Source organism: Paramormyrops kingsleyae, chromosome 15, assembly GCF_048594095.1.
Source record: "Paramormyrops kingsleyae isolate MSU_618 chromosome 15, PKINGS_0.4, whole genome shotgun sequence".
NCBI lineage: Eukaryota > Metazoa > Chordata > Actinopteri > Osteoglossiformes > Mormyridae > Paramormyrops > Paramormyrops kingsleyae.
The window spans coordinates 14,285,557-14,308,884 of NC_132811.1; the positions used below are offsets into that span (position 1 = coordinate 14,285,557).

General features: G+C 39.5%; 1 protein-coding gene across 1 annotated transcript; it reads left to right on the top strand.

The window, feature by feature from the left end:
* The first annotated feature begins 188 nt into the window (after window positions 1–188).
* LOC111840085 (cytosolic phospholipase A2-like) lies at window positions 189–22,630 on the top strand. The gene is made up of 18 exons (XM_072699989.1): window positions 189–280; window positions 4,056–4,162; window positions 4,864–4,945; window positions 5,099–5,247; window positions 5,344–5,457; window positions 5,662–5,699; window positions 6,122–6,266; window positions 6,972–7,108; window positions 9,529–9,751; window positions 11,379–11,493; window positions 13,215–13,352; window positions 14,506–14,595; window positions 16,721–16,771; window positions 17,087–17,302; window positions 18,439–18,623; window positions 19,626–19,815; window positions 20,799–20,956; window positions 21,201–22,630. The coding sequence occupies exons 2-18, from the start codon at window positions 4,130–4,132 to the stop codon at window positions 21,255–21,257; spliced, it is 2,121 nt and encodes a 706-aa protein (XP_072556090.1). The 5' UTR covers window positions 189–280; window positions 4,056–4,129; the 3' UTR covers window positions 21,258–22,630.
* The last annotated feature ends 698 nt before the right edge of the window (window positions 22,631–23,328 follow it).

The following is a 23,328-nucleotide window of genomic DNA, read 5'->3' on the forward strand; positions in this document are numbered from 1 at the left end:
CTTGGCATCACATCCAAGGTGTGTGGGATAGGTTTCATGTTCCCCCTGCCACCAGGATAAGCGGTTAGAAAATGGATGGAAGGAGGGATGGGTGGGTGGAAATCATTATTTTAGGTGATGAAATTATGGTATAATTAAAATTTACACGCTGAACTGGACTTGCAGGTGTCTTTTAATCCCACTTATCCAGTCGTCCTACCTGTTATTGTGCTCACAATTTCAGTTTGATTATCGCTCACGCCTGTAAATTCATGCTACTTCAGCCTGGATTTCTGCAGTGGTATGTTTTACTTAAACTTTAATTTCATTCGTGGTGTTAATCCAGACACTTTGTAACTTAGGTTTTTTAGGTAGCTACTTTGTGTCTTTAGTGTGAATTAATATTTTCAATTAAGTAAATTTCTACTCGAGCAGATTAGGGTCTAAAATGTGCTTCCTATTTATTTTTAGGTATAATGTGCCAAAAATTATATAATATGGCATTAAACATAATCTCGGCAGAATTCTCTGATAAGGCACTTAAGACGTTCAAAATGTCTGAGAATAGGTCACAGGTGCGATCAAGTATCGTATGTCTCCCATAGGTGCTACATTGGTTATTTTGGTAGTATTTTCTGACGTCAAAAAAATGCTACCTGTTGATTTATGGTTTACAAAGTGTAAGCATTGCAGTAAAAATTCTTGGGCAGCATTTTCTAACGCAGTGGAAAATGCGGATAGAGATGTATCTGTCAGTTTGTGTTATAAGGTTGGACACCTCGACAGAGCACCGGAACGGAGCGATAACTGGTTTATTGTGCAGGATATATTGTGTTTTACTGAAGCAGTTCAGTTTTCGGTGGACAAAAGCATAACTGCTTCCAGACTTTAACCTAAAACTTAGTAACAATATATGAAAGTGATTTTTTTCGTCCATGTCAATAACTTCTACACCAATGTAACAGTGTTTGAAAAAAAAATGGTTTTAGCTTGCAAATCACACCTGGTCCACCCAATTGAGTCAGCAAGAACAAAAGCGCAACATAAATATTGAAACGCCTTTTATTATAAGCCTATTACATTTATCGTCGTTATAATAACTATGTATTGACAGGAAAATGTACAAGACCAACTTCTTATTTTTATATGCATCTGGTTGATAAATTAAAGCATCTTTTTTGATACCGACAGTTAAATTCAGGTGTACTCTGATTGCCCTCTACTGGATTATAACGAGTTTACAGTTTGTCATCGGTCATGTAAATTTGTAATTCAGGTGTTGGTGACAACATGTCATGTTTTTCACCTGCTTTAATGAAGGGTAAGCTATTCGTTCTACTTATGGCAAGCTAAATGCCGGCACCTCCTCCGGATGCCATCAAACTCATAAAACTACAGCTTTCCACAGAATAAATGCACGTTTTGCGAGATTTACAGTTTGTTTCTCTACAGTATGTAAGTATAAATAATTTGAAGACCTTCGTTAAATTGCGTAGAAAGTTGAAACCTAGGGAAATATTATCAGATACCGTTTAGCGTTTAACAAACAGCTAAATAAATGAAAATGAAAACATTTTCTCCAGTTCGTATTCTGGCGTTCCTGTGGGCGTGTCGAAAGGTTAGGGGGCGTGTCGAGAGGAAGAAAAAATGGCGAAGTAGGTGGAATCACGCACGTAATTTCCTTTGCGTTTTCTGAAAGCATGGCGGTACGTGTAAATAAGAATAGGAAATGCATTATATATAGTTTGAACATTTGGCATTTAATTAAAGATATCTGTTAATCATAGTCATTACCTAACATAGGGTAAATATCTGGTCTCTTTCTGAAATAACGTTTACGGACAGCATTTTCGGCCAATACAGATAACCTTACTTACAATACCTTACCTGCTTTATTTTACGCGCCACTTCTTGACACGCCCACCTCTCGACATGCCCACTACTCCAGCCTGCAGAGACTTATTATTGGCGTTACTGGAAATGAATGAAAACCAACAAACCTTTTCACCAATAAAAATTTAAAAACAATAATTAAAAGCATTATTAGTTTGCGAATGGCTGCCAGTTAATTTCACTAAAATGCATTTTCTCGAGCCTTTAAGAAAAATAAAGATTAAACCACATATCTCCGAATTGTCTAATAATAATGTTGTTTTTTATGGTCAGTTATGTGTAGGCCTTCAAATACATATCCATTAATATGATTCTTGAAATAAGCAGTAAGGAGTGAACAATGATTGTTTACTGCCATTACTTAAATGCTGGAAATATTTTAGTAGCGAGTTATTTAGCGAGTATTTTTGGTTTAGCAAGACACTCCTTAAAGCTTGCCAGTGCAGGCATATGCTGTTCTCTCCCTAATGAAAACTCTCCATAAAGTTTGATAATCAAGTTAAAAACACAATGGCTGTAGAAGATGCTGGGGGTGTTAATCAGTACCAAGGATGCAAAGAACATACCTGTGTGCATACCCTTGTGCTAACTTGCCTCCAATGAACAAACTGACATAAACACGAGGACAGAGAACAAACTAACTGTGGGTTGAGACAATGTGTACTTGCTGTTCCACTATGTTGAATGCTCAGCTGATTAACCCAGCCATCCTTAACTTTTACCATAGTGTATAATAGGCCTTCATGCGGCACCTAATCGAAATGTCTAGTATGAATGACTAATTATGCTTGGTATGATTACATTTTTTTTTCATAAATAAAATTTACATGTAATTTATTCATGTTTATTTCTTGAACTCTGTTCAAATGTAATATGGGGGTTTTAGCCAATCCATTGTAGCAGGTCCATGAGCCACAAAAGTACATAACCGTGGCACAATTCAGTCTGACGGGAATGACTGAAGTATTACTGTTTAAAGTAGTGGGACGCAATGCTTTGTTCTTCAGTACTGGCACTGTACTTTGGCCATGGAACATGACATTAAACAGGTATGCGAGAACACAAGAACGGTTGAGTACGCATATTGATAAACACCCTTGATCTTGTGAACACAATGGTGGTTCTGGTATACTTGGTGTCCTGGGTGAAATCAACTACTCACATGTGCAGTTGTGTTGGTGCTCCATGGTATTACTTTAATGATGCCATACTGGCAATTGCCCATGTTGCCCTTGCCAGGATCTGCCCAGGTATGACCACAGTAACTCTACAAGTATTTGATGGATCTCTTTCAATTTTCCCAGAAACATTGTACAGGTGATGACCTGGGACCTGTTTCATTTTGAGCCAAATCACACCAAAAATGAAAGCAGTGCTGCTTAGTGACTGCAAAGAGAAGAGCAATTGCTGATTACACTGAAATTTGTAAACATTATAACTCAAAAAGTATTTGATAAGTCTTTTTGCAATTTCACAATATCACATGGATGAAGATATGTATGTCATGCAGTTGTGGTAAGAAGTTTACATACACTTAGGGGCATGAATGGCATATTAATTTTGGGCTTTTAATGATTTGTTTGAACCAATCATTTTTTCAGGGTGGAATGCTTACACAACATACATTGTCAGTGATCTTTCAAAACAAGAATTGGGTGCACAAGTTTGAATATATTTTTTGATTTTGAACCTTCAGCACAACCAGGTCTGACATTTTACTGAAGGGGTTTGCTCTAGAATTTTCTTCACGAAAAACTTTGGTCAACAGCTACTACAGATTTCAAACTATCATCTCCACTCCCCCAACACATTCTGGTCTTTTGAGATTTAAATCTGTTATTTAAACCTTTCTTGTGGCAGAGTTTGGTTGTTATATACAGTATGTACCATTTAAGAGATGCATTTTTTTTGCAGTTATATGAGTGATATTGCTGTCTGTGATTGCATTCTGCCTACTTGTTTGAAATGGCCTGAGATGAAAAAACAATTTTTGATTCTCAGAAGTGGTGTTTTTTATGAATTGTTGTCATCTGGCTACTCTTTATTAAAATTAAGCAGGCTGATTCAATTCATATTTGAACAGATATTACTGTGTTTTAATTACTATGTGAAGTACCTGAGTGTGACTGAGTCACTGAGTACTTTCTGTCCAGCTGACTTCATACTTTCATATTTGTTGCCAGAGTCCGTGTTTGCCTGTCACACCCACCGTTCAGGCAGCTGTTCATCCAGGAGCACCTCTTCCCTGTGACTGTCAATGTCTGACATGGTCCCTTATCAGTATATAATTGTAAGTCAGTACGTATGCTCTGGAGTGGACACAGACACAAAAAAATTAAGTTTGATTATGTGTGTTTAGTAGTAAATTGAATTATTAGTAAATTTGGCTTTCTAAATAGGCCTTAGTGTGTGATTGTATGGTGGATTAGCATTGTCTTCTTGGGATAGGTTCCAAGATCACCATGACACTGTACCAGAGAAAGGTTTAATGGAAAATTATGTCATAGTAATTTGAATGATAACCACATTTTTGCAACTTACTGTTAAGAATAAAAATCAACAAACACAAAATCTTTCCAAATTTCACATACATATCCTCTAATTTCATTTTTATGGTCAAAATTTATGATGAGTTACTATTTCAACTAAAATAATAATGAATACATCTAAAAATAAATGTGAAAAATCAGTAATTTAGCTGAAATGAATATCTTTAAATTTTACAATGCAAAAACCCCTCCAAAGCTTTTGAAGGTATTTGCTAAGGTTCCTTAAGAAATTCAGAATGAAATTCACTGCTTTTAGGTTCTGGCTGATTCCTAATGAATCAGACATTTTTCAGCAATTGCTTGTGAAAATCTGACTAATTGATTTATGGATAGCATAAATCCATTCTAGTTTTCTGGTGTTGTGTTTTTGGCTTAGGATGTTATCATCGGTAGGAGACAATATCATACCATCAATGTGTGCAAGTGATGTTGCATTTTACAGGTGGAGAACCAGTACTCACATAAGTTCAGAGTCACGGTTGTGAGGGCTGAGGATATCACCAAGGGAGAGTGGGGTGATTATTGTAAGTACAATGATACTTGTTGAGTAAGTTTGTTCTAGAAATCCTCACCCTAGGATGCGGACAAAAAGATACCTGGTTGTCAGTTGTGTTTACATTTTCTGAGAAAGTACTATAAATATCAATCATTCTGTGCATCATTCTTTGTGCTCACAGTGGACATCTCAGATCCTTACGTAGAGGTGTGTGTGCCAGCTGTCTCTAAAACCAAAAAACGGACAAGGCAGATAGGCAACAGCGTGAATCCAGAATGGAATGAAACTTTTGAATTCATATTGGACCCTAGTCAGGAGAATGTTCTAGAGGTAAAGCTTCGGTGCTGCTGTGCTGCTGATTATGCTGTAAATGCTGAAATACCCAGTGATGCAACAGCAGCTGTTATTTTATTGTTACATTTGTAGGTCACGCTAATGGATGCCAACTACGTTAAGGATCAAACACTGGGAACTGCATTGTTTACTATCTCTGATATTAAAGTGGGACAAACACAACTGATTCCCCTCCTCATTGGTGACGTAAGGATCTTTAATGAATATATTAAAAAAATCACATTACAGTTTTTGTTGACAAAGGATTATGGGAAAAGAAGGAAGTTCCTGTAGCTGTGCTGTTCTGCTACTTATTAGATCCCTGAGATTCCCTGAATATTGGCGTCTTGGTGCTTGTCACTTTGTTAGAGCTGTTATTTTGAAGTTAACATGTTTGCGTTGTTTTGACAGGCTACCAAGGTGTATTTAGAGATGTCCCTGGAGGTTTGGTATGTATTTGTAGTGACAAACGTCACACAGTTTGATGGTCAGTTTTGTTTGAAGTACAGCCAATCAATGATCAGAGACTGATTCCTTGGAATATGACTTTTACTTTTCCTCTAACATCTCAGCTGTCAAAATAATTCATTTGAGGTGATAGTCAAGAAGTAGAGGTCCAGGATACCAATTTTTTATTGTTTTTGTAAACTAAGGGCATGGGTTACGTAACGGTTTATGTTTAGTCTTCCTGTTTAACTTAGTCACTTTCATAACATTCAAGTTACGACTTAAACCTTGGTGTGGTTGCTCAATTCATACATACGTTTGTATATCACTTAGTCAGACAAAATGTTTATAGAGGGTCTCCTAGGCTTACTCAGTGTAATAATGGTTTACTGAAGCCCCCATGCCAATTTCCTGGCCTCTTTAGTTCTATCAAGGATCTTCGCCTGAGCTTGGCTCTCTGTGACAAGGAGAAGCGCTTCCAGAAGGCTCGTCAGGAGAAGGTCATGCTGGGAATGCAGAAGCTTTTGAACACAGAGAAGAGCTGCTTCCTCCCCACCACCCCACAGGAAGTATGTCCCTATGGTGTTAGCTCATCCCACCTCTTCCGAGTTTCATACTGCGTCTTAAATGGCCCTCATTGTGATGCAAAATAGTGAGTCAATAACATGTTTGGATGGGCTTAGCTGTTAACATTAGCAAGCATTGTCAGTCAACTACTTCGTATGGCAGCGATATACGAAATCGCCAAAATAACTGATGCAGAACTAGAACACAGTATGTACAGCAATATTACTAGAAAATATTATTCAATGGTTGAGCACCTGCCCCTCCAAGTGTCTGCACAACCATGGTTATTTATGTAGTAATAATTCTGCTTTAGCCTCTTAAATGCAGCCAGCAATCTCCTCTTTTTGATGAGTTCACCCATGTTACAGCACATATTAGTTGGTCCATCCCTGGGCGCCAACAATTAAAAAATATAAACATAAGAATTAGCACATTGTTTCAAATGCAGACTCCTGTTTGTCACCATAATTGGTATCCCTGGGTCTTCCAGCCAATACGTTGGGTTGGCTTGATTACGGGATTTTAAACTCTGGCTTAACTCACTTGAACCTGTCCATTTTGTACCATTTTTGATAGCTTAGTTAGACCGAAGCAAGTCAAAGGAAGCAGGTAAGGTCATATTGATTATAGATTTAGGTTAGGGTTAGGCTTATCTTATAGCTAGTGATGCTGTACTTGGTGTTCTGGTAACTGCTTTTTTTGTCCAGGTGCCAGTGATTGCCGTTATGGGGTCTGGAGGTGGGTTCCGGGCCATGGTGGGCTTTGCTGGCGTGATGAAAGCTCTCTTTGAGTCTGGAGTTCTGGACTGTGCCACCTACATAGCTGGGCTCTCTGGATCCACCTGGTGAGTGTCATGAACAACAATGAAAGGAAAATGGGAGAGATCAGGGGAAGGAATCCTTCTTTGTCACTGCATGGTGCCCTAGGAATGTTAGCTAGCCAAGTGCCTCCTTAGTGCTTCACTGCTTGTCTTCTGCTGTACAGCTGTAACTAAGCATACCCTGTAAACGAACCATAAATGCTCTACCTCCCCGACCTTATGGCAGGTTGAGACTCCCCAGATACAGCAGGACAGCCTGTGATCCAAGAGATTCTCTTAGCCCTCATGAGTGCCTCATATAACCAAGAAATATGCTACAAGTATTCAGTGGTAACACAGTTTCTGTTCACTAATCTGCTTGTTAAGTCGTGACACTTGAATCGCGTGATAATACTGTTTCCTTGGCCAACCCAAGTACATAACAAAATGCTGCAGTGTCCTGTATCTGTGTTTTAATTGATCTGAAATAAAAAACTAAAGAATTCTCCTTCTTCCGCTTTCCATGCAATGAGAAAGAGAAGTGGCTATGTAAACTAAATAGCCATTTTCACAATTTTTCATCTTTAATATTGGGATGTAACGGTACACAAAATTTATGGTTTGGTACGAACTTCAGTTTTCTACAATGGATCTAAATTTGCTAAAGAAAGGCTATAAATGAGTGCTGTACTTTTTAAGATAAGTCTTGACTATACTGTAAAATGTTACTGCAATAATACTGAAATGTGGGTGAGTACATAAATCTGTTTCTAGTACTACATCTTAAATGATATTGTAAGAATCAAATTAGCTAGCTACATATATCATATCATATATATATATATATATATATATATATATATATATATATATATATATATATATATATATAACTACAGTACAATACCATAAGACATGTATAACTATATGCATATCTTACTTACGCAAGTTCCTCAGCTTTAATAATGAGTGTTAAGATTACTGGTGATCGATGATATTCAAATACAGTGGTACCTCAGTTCTCAAACTCAATAGAACTCGAATTTCTTAAAAGTCGAACCAACCACTTCGAAAAAAGATCACCTAGAGCTCGATCTGAATCTCAGAAGTCAAACCATGAACGCCGACCTAAGATAACTTGTACGTGCGGGGAATGGAGTCAGGCGGCACGTCTCTCAGCAGAAACAAAGGGTAATGCTTCAGTCTCAGCCTCGCATTCGCTGTGATAGCATCGTGCATGTTTACTGAATACATATATTTAGACAGTAAAAACACATTTAGACAATGATAGACAGTAACAGTAATTATTATTATATAATAAAATATATTTTAAAATAAAGATTTCTTATTCATTATTTTAATATTAATAATAAACCATTAATACGTTTAATTATAATAATATTGTTGTGCCAAACTGGGCGGAACGGAGACAAAGGCGCAGACGTCAGGGTATCGGGGAATACGGGGTTTATAATTACAGGTAAGGCAGGCAAAACGCAGACGAACAATGACCGGCCTGGGGAAACAAACTGAAACGCGGACGAAATACAGAGGACCAGGGACGGATTACGGACCGGGCCAGCGGGGCCGCTGCCCAGGGGCCCTTGGGGTGCAGGGGGCAACGCTTATCAACAATGTATTTTCGTTTGTCTATTTAAGAGGGCCTACATTCTTTGATCCTCTGCCTACAAGGGCCCCTGACCCTATAGGGCCTCTGATGGAAACATGGATGGAGGGCGTTTGGCTGCCAAGGGCCCTTGAATTGTGGTGGTTGTGGTGGTGGTGGTGGGGGGGGGCCCTCGCGAACGTTTTGCCCAGGGGCCCACACAACCCATAATCCGTCCCTGCAGAGGACTAATCACAACAACCAGAAACAGCTGATGACACGGGGATTCCACACGGGGCTAACGAGGGGGCGTGACACACGGAAGCAGCGGACGATCGGGGCAGGACACATTGTTTGGATACATTTATTTTCTTACTTTACAAATGAACGTTTTGAGAAATGTGCTTAGGTGTTTTTAGTACAGTATATGCTGTTCTTGTTTTATCCGGTTCATTTTGTTTTTAAATGCTAAAAAAAACATATTTAGGTGTAATTTTTTGGGGCCGGGGACCAATTAATTGGTTTTCCATTATTTCTTATGGGGAATATTTGATCACAACTCGAACTTTTTAGGATTCGATCTGGAGTTCTGAACGGATTAAATTCTGAGGTACTGTACCACTGTAATATGTTTATAAGCTGGCTATAGGAAGCGAAATAATCCATTTTTTGATCTTATTAAATCATACTGTTCATGCCAGTAGCTCTGCAAAAACACATCCAGCATAAATCCTAAACCTGGGGTTGCAGTGAAAAATAGGATGCCATTGCAGGAAGGCTTGCATATAAAACCTAGCTAACAGGGACAGGAGTGAGACCTGAGCCCTCTACCCTGACCGTCTCTCTTTTGAATCCGCAGGTACATGTCCAAACTGTACTCCCACCCTGATTTTCCAACCAAGGGCCCCAGCGAGATTAACCAGGAGCTGACGAAGAGTGTGGCCAACTCTCCGATGCGGCTGCTGACGCCACAGCACCTCTATCAGTATGTCCATGTGCTGCAGTCCAAGAATGCAGCTGGGCAGCCCGTTACCTTCACAGACATCTTCGGCATGCTCATCGGGAATACCCTCATCCCTGGGGTAAGCAGAAGCCTTCCTCTGGATGTGCAGTTATGGCTGACACACACCCCAGTGCTAAATTACTATCTGGCTCTGAGGGTTGTGCTGTAGCATCTCATCTCCAGTTAGAGTTCCTCATGCTCTTCATATTGCACAGATTTCCTCAGGGTCGCCTCTCTTGACTTCAGGCTGGAGGATGGGCTCTGACTTTTCTATGTGCTTATGCAATAAACATCAGTTCAGACTATCCGGCCTTCTTAGAGACCTGGAAGGGTGCGATTGGAGGGTATTGCTCTATTATTATATTATTATGCTCTAGCTACAGTTTATCTATAACGAACACCATGTATAAGCATAAGGATGTTCATAAGTGCGCCTGGAATCAGAACAGCTCATTGTTCGATTCAGTAGTTGTATCATCAGATCAGGTGGTGAGAAGATCTGGACTGTCAACTGATTGGCACCTGATGGTGAGTTGGATTAGATGATGGGGGAAGAGGCTGGACAGATCTGGTCGACCTAAACATACAGTATAATGAGGCTGTGCTGGGAACATTTGCCTTGGTGTAAGAGATCTTCGATCCACACCTCTGGCAGAACTTCTCTTGCATTACAAGGTAGACACTGAGCCCAAATGGGCGATGTTCCGTACCTCCATTGCTGAGGTGGTTGGTCAGAGTGGTGGCTGTAAGGTTTTTGGTTCCTGTCGCGATGGCAACCCCTAAACCCATTGATAGACACCGGTAGTAAAGGGAGCCCTCAGTCTGAAAAAGGAGGCCTTCCATGCTTGGTTAGTAGCTGACAGGTACTGGCATCACTAAGGCTGAGGTCACTGAGGTAGTCAAAAAACTCTTTAGTGGCAGGGCTCCGGAGGTGGATGAGATGTGCCCTGAGTTCTCAACCGAAAAATTGGTCTTCTGAAGGAAGAATAGAGCGAGTTATTGACAGGCAGATCTGTGCGGCATCAGCAGTTATGCAGACATGCTGTTCTGTTGTGATGATGAGAGAGTCAAAAGGCAAGTTATCGATTTGCCAGTCGATCTACATTCCTATCCTCACCTATGATTACAGGCCTAATGCATGGGTAGTGACTGAAAGAATGAGATTGTGGATACATACAGTGCAAATAAGCTTTTTTCTTAGGAGGTCTGGACACCGGTTTAGAGAGAGGGTGAGGAACACAGATGTTCAGGAGGGACTCAAAGTAGCCCCAGTGCTCTTCTGCATCGAAAGGAGCCAGCTGAGGTGGTTCAGGCATCTGAGCAGGATGCCTCCTTGGAGAGGTGCTTCAGGGATGTGTAACCCAGAGGAGACCTCAGGGCAGACCCAGGACATGCTGGAGAGATTACATCTGGCCTGGGAATGCCTTGGTATCCCCCCAGAGGAACTGGAGAAGGTGGCTGGGGAGACAGAGATTTGGACATCTCTGCTCAGACTGCCCCGTGACCCAGATCTGAATAAGCTGTGGAGAATGTATGGATGGAAGTTTGAATGTGTGGCCAACAATGGATTCACATCCCATCCAGGCTGTTTCCCTGCCTCGTGTCCTGTGCCTTTTGCTTCCTGAGAGCACTTATGGAAGATAAAGCCACGGGCCAGTTTGCGTTTATTGTACATGAACTATATCAGAGCTCCATTTACTTTCCAGTATATGGACATGAAGCTGAGCCAGATGGCGGAGAAGGTGGATGATGCCCAGAACCCGCTGCCCCTCTTCACCTGCTTGCACGTCAAGCCTGACGTGTCAGAGCTCATATTCGCAGGTATGTGACAGTGTGTCTGTGTGGCTCCAAATGGGCTTGGTTGTCACTTTATTGTTATTCTCTTTTGTCGAAAATATACACATATATTATAGTATGGAGTGTAATGTAATGTTAATTGAATTACAATCAACATAACATTAATTTAATTACTTTTCAGATGATGCGGAATGTTCTAGTAAGATACTCACAGGGAGATCTGTAATTTGTTGTTTTAAATGTGTCTGGAAAAGTTAATGGATTAGTGGATTGATGGTACAGGAACTATTAATTAAAGTGATATTTCTTGGAACCAATGGACTCATTCAGTAGGTTTAAGCTTCCAGAATTTCCAGTGTACTTTTCACTTTCCGTCCGGCTTCCTTCGTCTCACTGCTAGTTCAGGCCTGGATCTTCTTCCGGGCTGACAGGGAATTCAGTAGCTGTGAGACACGACTGCTGTTGCTTCACACTGTTCCCCAGGGCGTAGGCAAGGTGCCTCAGCCGGCCATGCATACGGGCATTCTGCAGAGGTGACGGGCCCCCTTGGGCTGCTGGGGTGTGCTGCATTCCAGGGAGCGATGCATCACCCCTCAGATCGGCACAGGCCCTCTTTTGTGGTGTTGCATGACTAATGGTTATTATTCGGCTGGAATTTGAGTTGCAGTAGAGCTGACGCCCTGTGTTATGGATGCCTTCTGTGAAAGTATGTAGGGGCATTATAAAAAAAAAAACAGGTAAAATACTGCAACTGGAAAATCAAAGAAGTGTTTTCTAATCCATTCTAATTCTAATTCTGTCCAGAGTAAAGAAGCTCAGTTAACAAGACATTAGAAAGCCTGAATTTAAAAGGTTTTGATAATATTTAATATTATATTGGTCTTTATATTTGTATTTTATATTCTTCCCAGTCATTGTGTTTCATGACAATTTACATCCCCTGTAAATTTGCTGATCTGAAAAATGAATCTATAACAATATACTAGCTTCATATACTCACATTCAAATACTCAAAACTTTCATATTCATTTCCAAAAAGATTGGCGTATTTTGGAATCTGCATAATTAGCAATCCTAATTGGAGTCAGGAATATTGGATAGCCAAGCAGGGCTTGTCTGAATTGTTTGGTTGTGACTGGTGAGTCGATGCGGCTCCCATTTTATGATGTATGACAATGGAAAGTGGTGATGTATAAACTGAAAATGTTCATTGAGTATTTAGCATGGAATTGTTTTTGATGAAATATAATTATAAAATGTTAATAGAACTAAAAAACTTTAAAAATGTTTTTTGGCACCCCCATTTAGTTTCAGACAAATTTGTATGATATTAATTTATTCTGAAACTTAACAGATGCAAGGAAAAAATGCAGCTATTAAAAGAAATGCAATTGAGAATTTCATGCTAATAATTTTCCAATATTTTCACAGACCTTATATTATTACATCAAATGTATGTTGCCTTAATATTTAATTTTCAAAAACTGTTTTTTTTTTTTTTTTTTTTAAATTTTGAAGTTAATTTCACATAAATTTATTGGAAACTCAATGGAGGCCTGTCAATGGAGGCCTGCTCGCATCAATTTCAAAAACATGTAATGACACCAGATCCATCAGCTCTTTTCCAGCAGAACTGCATATTCATGGTGAACTGAGCTGTAGCACTCTAGCCTCAAAGAAACATGATAAGCAAATATGCATTCCCATGAATTTTATGTTTTGCATTTTCATCTTTGGCTGGGCAGACTGGTTGGAGTTCAGCCCTTATGAGATTGGGATGCCGAAGTATGGAACCTTCATGACTCCTGATCTCTTTGGGAGCAAGTTCTTCATGGGATCAGTGGTGAAGCGCTTTGAGGAAAGCCCCCTTCACTTCCTCATGGGTAAGAGACACGGTGGTTTCTGCAGGATTGGGAGAGATGCTGAGAGGGTGGCATCATTGAGCACTTTCTCCAACTTCAGGTGGGGGCATGGGGTTCCTCGTTCTTCAGGAGCACTCATCACTCCCATGTGTGGTGGGTTTATCTTATAGGCCCATAAGATGGTTGTACTTTTCCTCAAGTGAGAGGAAGAGAACAATTAATATAACGGATCAGATACTTCTGCGATTTGACAAAAGCAGCCTCTGCCATAGAGACAGAGATCTATCCTATTCTGTTCTGTTTTGTTCTGTTTGTTTTATTATTACTGCTAGACTTCTCTTGATTGCCATCAATTAAAACACATTGGCAGATAATTGACACTAAGCAATCTGCATATTTCAAATTAGACACCTGCTGAAATGTGGCGATTTATGACAAATTATCCTGCGCTAGGCACTTTGATTTCTTAGTTCCAGCTATGTGAGCAGCCACATGAGGTAAAAGATAAGGACTGTTCCATGCTATTGTTATGTCCAGCTGTGACCTACTCCAGTGCAGGGGGGGGGGGGGAGGAGACTTTCAGAATGCAGATGACACAAGCACTGAGGAATCCAGACATTTGTGAGCAGTAATTTGTCACTGTCTCTATAGGTGCAGCAAATATTACGTTTATCGTTGGCTGATATTAGAGTCTGATCTCTTGCAGTGACTCTGCAGGTAGTCACTTGTCCAAAGAGAAGTATTGCAGTTATGTTGTTCACCTGTCATCAGTGCATCTGTTTTCACATGCATGATGTAGCTCAACTGGAAAGCGGTTACTAATGCATACGTATAAAGTTATACGTAAAGTTATAAATCGGGTTTCACTGTATACAGTGAATTAAATTAATCTGAAATGGGGTCAAAAATACCAAAAGTATTTATTAATTAGGTCTAATAAATAATATAATTCAGTGCCAGGGGTTTATAACTAGAATTTGTCTTCTGTGTTGATTCTAAGGTAAGTCATTTTGAAGTGTATTTCTGTACAGCTGGCTTGGCATGATTGAACCTCGGAATTCAACCTTTATCCAGCTACGTTCAAGCAAAGCAACAGCCTCTGCATTATGTTCAGATGGGATCCAAAGTGGAGGAAGCAGTAGCAGGTGTTCTATGGGATGTTTGTCTCACGCAGGCGTGTGGGGCAGCGCCTTTGCCATACTCTTTAATCGACTCTTTGGAGACCAAGCCCACAGAAGGGGGAGCACCTTGGAAGAGGAGCTGGGTAAGAGGCATTTCCTGCTTTGGGTGGGTGTCTATATACACGCATAAACACATAGGCAGCCCTGTATACACAGGCTTATAAATACTACATCGTATTTGAGAGCAGTACCGTAACCAGAGGTAGAATCTATGCACTAATAAAGACACGTAACCGCAGGCAAATGTCCTTCATGCTTTTGCTAACATGGTTTTTATTGTCTTTTGAAGGTTCTTTCCTGCCACTGGGCTATAGACCTCATTGGGAGAAATTCTTTTAAAGAATGTAGTTTGTTTTCTGTTCATTTGGGCAAACTGAACGAATACCGTGTGTGTCCTCTGCTTAAGAACAGATGAGAAATGATTCACTCATAGGTCAATGGTAGTATGAGGATGAAAGTCAAGTAAACTACGAATTCTTTAGTAATAAATTCAGTAATTATGTATATATATTATATACACCGATGAGCTAAAACATTACGACCACCTTCATATGACGTGAATAATGTTGACCATCTCGTAAAAATGGTTTGTATCAAGATCTACGATATATTACACGGTAAGCTAACTTTGGTGCTCGTGATCGATATGTTGAATGTATAAGAAATGGGAAGGGGTAAAGATCTGAGTGAGTTTGACAATGGCCAAATCCTTATGGTCAGTTGACTGGATCAAAGCATCTCTGAAATGGCGATGCATGTGGAGTGCTCAGCGTTAGCCGTCATGCACAAGCACCTAATTGGCAGCTGAACAGCAATTAATGAGTTCCTCTCACATCCATCACTTTTCTATTTGGCTATAGTTTGTTATGGGTAAATTTTCAAATCAAATTTTCAAGCTTTTTTGTTTTATAAATGCCGCAAAATTGATCGCAGAAATCCAGATCTGTGATTTTTTTCCAGTATCATTCAGCCCTACTCAAGACACACAATATGTTCTCAAAATAAAATGACACTTAGCTATAAGGTATTTACCATATTTTGTATTATGTAAGGTGATGCAGCTAAGCAACAGGGCTGGGCCTTTGTTTTTGTGCCGATTATTTTGAGATGCAGAATAATTTAAGTCAAAGTGATGACAAAGATAGGCTACTCCAAGAGGCTAAAGACCACATAGCTTACAGTTATCTGTAGCTAACCTCGTATTAATGGAGTCCATGGATGCCTTTGAAGATGCACTGCAGTCATGCTGCTGTGATATTTAAGTTCTGTGATGTCTGCATTTTCATTCACTTTCAATGTGAAATGCTCCCACACCTCTTGGCTTTTGCTCTCGTTATTTGTGGACCGTCATCTGCTATGCTCCGTCTTCCTTTTGCCAAAATACACAGTGATTGAAAAGGCAAGTTTCAGTCAGTGCTTTATTTAAAATCGATGAATTGAGTTTAATCGAGATATCAGGATAAGTCTAGTTCAGGCTCAATATGCTGCCAGGGTAGTGAAGTCATACTCCCAGAAACGTAATTTGTAACAAAATCGTTAGGGAACAAGAGGACGTCCAGCACTCAGATGATTTGCCCTTTCAAACCCGTTCTAGGGGCTGTTGTGTGTTTATTGCTGTATGGAAAGAATGTTGATTGAGCCTCCCCAAAGGTCAACGTGATTTGCTAAACTTTTGGCCTTTGCGGGACTGACACAAAAGTCATCGGAAAAAGCAGTTTACTGTTTGCTTAATGAGCAACTGCGTTATGTGACATTCATGCAGTGACGTTACCATGGGTATTTCTTTATATATTGTATGTCTTACACTGTTGGTGTAAAACCAAAATATTATAGCTGTCAAAGTATGTCAGCATAGCCATTTCAAAAGTTCTCATAAATTCACCCCAGTATTTCCAGCAACCATCCAATATACCCATTAATTTGTTGACTTGACCGCTAACATATCATGTTTGGCTAATCTATATTCATTAAGTTAATTGATTAATTTTGCTTGTGGTGAAATTTAACAAAAGGGGCGTTCCCAAAGGGGCGTTCTTCTAGCTTTCTGGAGAACAATAATAATGATGTTTTATTGTGTTGAAGTTCATTTGCATATATTCTAATGTTAAATTGTGTTTTTTTTTCTAAGCAAATATACATTTTCTACCAAGGTAATTACTTTTTTACATATTGTGGTTTGTAAACCTGTGAAATGTTTTGGTTTTACAGAACATATTAAGCCTGTGCATATTGTGGGAGACGATGAAGAAGATGGCCGAGGTCAGAATCAGAGGGAGATATGTGTTGTAATCCTGTGCATGTCTCTCTGTGCAGATGTACTGTAAGACACATACCTATTGGTTGCTATTGCTGTTTTTCTTTGTGTTCAAAATGCAGTTATATATAAAGCTATCTGTCTGGGTGGTATGTGTACATTATATGCATGAGCCAAATGTTGTCTGTGTAGGACACACACCTGCTGTGTTGGATTGATGTTTTACTCTTGAGTCTACAATACCTTTAGGCACTGCTTACTGTATGCTGACTTGTATTTACTGCCTGGATTTGACCCTTAAAAATGTTTTGTGGACATAGGCAATGAGTCCCACCCTCAGGAGCAGCACAGCTGGCCTCCGCACATGTTCACCTCTCTGATCAGCAACTCCGCCATCTTGAAAAGCCGGGAAGGCCGGGCCAGCAAGGTGCACAACTTCTTGTGGGGCCTCAGGCTGAGCGCCTTGGTGCCGCACTCGCCTTGTGGGGACCTCGCCAAGGAGGCCTTGGCTGCACAGGAGGCAGACGCTGTCGAAGGTCTGAAACCAGTTCAGTCTGTCTTTCTGACCATAGACTCAGCAGTGAACAACATCGATGAACTAGCAGTCTTCAAACTAAACACAAGTGGTTTGCGAGCCTCGTGTGAGACCTTTTGGCTGTAATGGCTTATGTGGTCTATACTGGGTAGAAGGAACACAAGCAAAACAAACCTCATGCTCGACTATAAAACATTCTTAGTGCTCTTTTTTTCCATATAAAATAAGAAGAACCTTATGTTGGACAGCCTAGTGGATACTGTTATCTCACACATCCTGGGTTTGGGGATCAAATCCTGCTCCCACTCAGTGTGTGTGTGCAGTTCAAATGTTGTTTGAGTTTGCTGCTGTAGTCCAGGGATGTGCAGTTAGGTAAATTGACATCACTAAATGTGCTTTCCTCTGCAGGAACTTTGTTCAGGAACCTGTCACGTTTCCAATCCATGAACTAGGCCCGACAGTAACTCTGTGTAACAGTTCCTGAATCAATGGAGAATGGACAAGTGTTTTTGGGGTGGTAGTGTAGTTTTGTTTGAAATTATGTGTTCAGTTTAAAATATGAGGTTTTTACTTCTCCCTTGCTTTTTTAGCATATAGGCTGCAGTTCATGTTGTGCGGTAGAAAGGGAAATGACACACTTTAGTGGCCAGGAACTACAAAAGTTCCCGGTCGAGGCAGCCCAGGAATTCAGAACCAGATCCTGAACTTTGGTGGCAAAGTGGCTTAATTTGTTTGCAGAGTATGACTGTGTGTGGCTTGCAATGAACTGGCATGCAATGCAGAGTGTACTCTACCTGTGCTGTGTGGGATAGAAACCCATATTTATACTTACTTTTACTCCACTGTTGTTGAATCATTAGGGGTAGACAATTTTGTTTTTGTTGATTCATTTTTAAAAAAAGGTTTCTTACACATCAGGATATTTTCTGAAGCAATACTAAGAGGGGAAAGACAAATTTCTGGTCTATCAACAATCAGTTATTAGGGTTTAGTCTGCTATACCACATTTGTGACACCTGCTGACTCTGTTTCCTACTCATGTCATGGCAGTCGTGTGTGTATCTAGTTCTGCAGAGGGCGACATATTGACAGGTGTTCCCCAAACCCCTTTCTCTCTGTCGTTAATCCTGGAAACAGAACCCAATGAGTTTAATCGCATTTACGAGCCTCTGGATCCGAAGAGCAAGAAGATCCATGTGGTGGACAGCGGCCTTAGCTTTAACCTACCATACCCGCTCATCCTCAGGCCAGAGAGGGACGTGGACCTCATAATATCATTCGACTTTTCTGCTAGGCCGAGTGATTCCTCTCCACCCTTTAAGGTCAGCAATTTGACATCGATTTGACTCTATTCAAGTTCCTCTATCTGTACAACTAAAAATTATGCCAGGGTACTGAAAAAAATATATTATACTGTATGTATGTTATGTGTGTGTGTATATATATATATATATATATATATATATATATATATATATATATATATATAAAATCTGGCAAATATCTGTAGAATAATATATAATCTGGCAGATATATATATATCTGTCTGCTATCATGTGTCCAATTATTTGTCCAAGTTTCTCATAGTTAAGGAGTTTTAGTGATTTTTTTTTAACTGATTAAATATGTTGTGTTGGTGAGATGGGGGGCATGTGATGGGACACATGCCCCCTGTGATGTCACTTTCCGCCTGGGCTCTGTCTGTGGAGTTTGCATGTACTCCCTCTGTCTTTGTTGGGTTTTCCCCAAGGACCTGGGTTTCTCCCCACAGTCCAAAAACATACTAAGGTGAATTGGAGTTACCCATCTATCCGGTGTGAATGTGTGTGTGACTTAGTGTCCCATGCTGGGTAATTCCCTGTTTTGTACCCATAACTTCTGGGATAGGCTCTTGACCCCCCGCAACCCTGCATAGGACAAGCAGGTATGGAAAATGGGTGGATGTTGAAGAGCATTTCAATATTTTCAGATGAAGCAAAGCCATAACTGGCCAAAACTGTGGGAACACCTGACATTTTTGGCATTACGTTTTAAAAATTGGTGATAAAGTGTATAAACAATCAAAGAATGTTTGCAAATATCATATACTGGACAATTAAATAAGGAACTGGAATAAAGTTCTGCAATGTCTAAAAATTGATAGTGTTTCCACAATTTTGGCCACTAGTGTATGTTTATAAATGAAAGTACTGAATGTATTTGCCAAGCTACTCATCCTTAAGGGAAAATCCACAGCTTGTGTTTGATGTTTTTTATGAAGAGTTGTTCAGTGTTGTTTGTATAGCTTCTGGAGATATTATTGGGACTCTGACCTTTGTCCTCAGGAGCTTCTCTTGGCTGAGAAATGGGCCCATCTGAACAAGCTGCCCTTCCCTAAGATAGACCCCAAGGTGTTTGACCGAGAGGGCCTGAAAGAATGCTACGTCTTTAAGCCTGAAGACGGCCAGAGGAACTGCCCCACCATCATCCACTTTGTGCTGGCCAATATTAACTTCAGGAACTTCAAATCTCCAGGTACTTGAGCCACTTGGTATCATGAAACTACGAAAAGTGTAATGGAAGGACTGAAGTGTGTTGAATAGTAACATGAAAAGGGCAGTGCTTGTAATGTGCATGGCTGAGGAGAGAGCAAGTTTACTTAATATTATGATAAGTATACACAAAAATCTATATTATATATAGTTTAGATTAGATTCAACTTTATTGCCATTGCATGAATTACAAGGACTCAGACAACAAAATTCAGTGCAGCTCTATTTTGAGGGAACTAATCAGTTTGCCTCTCTAAGGAAATCCTTAGTAAAAGGTGAAAGATTTGCAAGACATGAAGAGAAACCGAGGCAATAATGTGACTCTTCAAATATTCCACTTTAATAATCATTTTAATGTTGTTGTTAAAGTAGTTTTATTAATTTTCAGTTTCTCCACAACACCATAGTCCTGAAACTTAGCAAATAATAATAAAAAAAATCAGTATTTTACAAAATTATGCAGTAAACATCGCTCAATACACGTGTCAGTTCCTGCAAATGCCTACAGAGCAGTACACTTTAGTAGTCTTTCTCTTTGTGCGGTAAGCAAGGACAGAACAATCTCGTGTTCTATCGAATATCCGACTTTATGTGAAATTTCAAGTGTAACATTCAATTATCCAGAAAATTGCACAATCTGGAAATTCTTACTCCCAATGTTTCTGGATAAGAGAAGTTTAACTACATTAGTATTTTTGCACTGACTCACATTTTATCATATTAAACTAAGTGCTGTTGGAAAAATCACACATACAAATGAATGGATGCAGCTACATGCAGTCAAATAAAGACATGAAAGGCAAAATGGACTGTGAATCAGAGCTGATTTTTGTGATTGTCAAATGAAGGCCACAACAAGAATGACTAATAAACAAAATATATTTTTAAACTTAATGAATGAGCTGGTATAATAAATACAATGTTTTGTTGCCAGTATTAAGCAAGCCTGCTGGTGGTTTTGTTCAGGTGTGCCTCGGGAGAGTAAAGTTGAGCAGGAGTCTGCTGACTTTGACATATTTGATGATCCAGAAAACACCTATTCCACGTTTAACTTCCACTACTCCACTGAAGCCTTTGCTCGACTGCATGACCTCATGGAGTTCAATACTCTGAACAACATCCAGGTTTGTTGACTCCCGTCTTCCCCCATAACTGTAAGCATCATCCCAAACTTTGGAGACGTTTCCACACTACATCACTAAGTTTCAGTGCTTAGCGGTTAAACTCCTTAGAAAGCTAAGGGCATTATGTTTCTGATGAGCTGCAACAGAGCCATTTGTTGTGCGATTGGCCATTATTTCTGATCTGTGACCGCAGAGAATTAGCTTCCTGTGACATCTGCACCGGTGTCCCTGTTTGCTTTTCCAGGTGATCAAAGACACCATCAAGGACTGCGTTTTGGACAGGAGGGGTAACCCACCATGAGTCCCCATCTCCCTTTGAAATAGAAATAAAATCAAAAAGGCAGTTTCTGAGAAGTGAACCTTGTGGGAAAACCTACAGTTTTTACCTGTAACTGACACATTGTTCAGCTGTTGAAGTCTTTGGATGCTTACTTACTTTCCTAATAATAGTGCAAATTTACTGGTTTCATAAAAAAAGTCCATTGACAAGCAATAATTAACGTAACCGCAAATATGTTCCACATTTTCTTTTTATTAAGTGTCATTATTTTTTCGATTAACTCATTCAGTTCTGTTCTTGACATTTTTCTCTTAATTATTATTGCAGTCACTGGCTCCCAAAGGGATACTAAACACAAACGTTTTATGTTATTGCAAAGGTGTTACTAATCAATTAATTTATTAATACTTGAAATTACTTTAAGACTTCCAGTTGTTTGTGATGTGATATCTATTTTTTGTAAATAATTGACTGAAATAATGATTCTTGTTCTAAGACCGGTACATGAACAATATTTTTACTGAATTGAACAAACATCCCAATCCATTCTGTGAGCCACATATATAAATCTGCTTTGCTCATAAGTTTTATGAGGATGCTTACTGGGTCAGAGAGATTTAGTGACAAGATACCTGAGACCAGGGTGTAGAAGAAGGTTAGGAAAAGATGAAGCTGCTTCAGCTATGTGGTCTAAATTTCTCATAATGACGACAGAGTTTAATGCAATGACTGCAATTACCATGTCATGGTAGCACAATTACATCTGCCAGGCCCTAACCATCGCTTTGTGTATCATTGTATCAGTTAATGCAAACATGTTTTTGCTGGAATTCAGTTGCCCACAGAGGGACTGTATCAACAGGAATCAGGAATATGTGATTCTCATGGCAAGAGATGTAGCTGTATTTACATTTACAAACTGGGTTGTACACATTTTCTTAAAAGGAACATCCCAAGGGTAAAAAATCTGGGGGGTTGGTTCTTACAGTAAAATTTGCCAGGTGGAGGGGAGGCTATTGCTTGATCTGGATTAAACTGTATTTTGGGAAACGTTTAATGTCATGCATTTACGGAGAGGGGACAGTGCTGTTGTATTGTTATGTTTTCACTTACACGTGTTAGTAAGCAGATGTGTATCTAGGAGCTATTCCTCCTGAAGTCAGTGTGCAACTCATGCTAGCTAGTTTTAGTCACAGTTTCTGTGACATCAGCGACGGCTCAGTGCATGTAAATACCATGGGAACCCAAGATGTAATGGTCTCCAGTGCGTGATTCATTGTCATAAAATTCTCAAAAAACTTACTGCAATATCTGTATTTATATTTGGAAGTCAATGTGACAGTTAAGCAATTTCCAGATGTGAAAAAATACACTGGCTGTATGATGAAATCTAACATGCTGAACATTGTAAGGATTTTTTTTTTGAGCTTTGCTTGCGTGACTGTTGGTTTACTCTGTGATCAGGTGCGACAGAGAAATTGTTTCACCAACACTGAGCACATTAGTGGTCAGGATGAATCACCCATCGAAAAGCAGGCTGCTGCCTTATTTGGAATGTTTCCATGCGCTACGCTACACTACATAACACAGGACATAAAACAAACCCTTAGCATGTGGTCTTGTACATGTTTGTCAATAATATAGCCACCATTATTCTTACGTTACTATCTTGGATTTACTTTCATATCAGACACATTTCACATCATCCTGTCGCATTTATGCATCTTCCAACTAACCACTACAGGACATGATATAAAATCTGCTGTTTATTACTAGTGGTATTTGAATCTAATAGTTTTGTTCTGCATTTTGCTAACATCTGTGAGGCAGAAACAGTTGACTGATTACAGGGAAATATGTTTTTAATGCTGTTACTGGTACTAGAAAAAAAATTAATGGATAAACCTTCATTGTTTCTATTTAAAAGAATCTGTTTTTTTTTCATTATTAAATGGCAGCTAATGTTGGCCATTTGGGTATAAAACATTGTGGCTAAAGTTCTAATTTTGGGAAATTGATTTTTAAAGGTTTTTTATAACAGTGCAGTTAGTCCCAAGTAAGAATTCTTTACTAAATCAGATAACAAACTTTT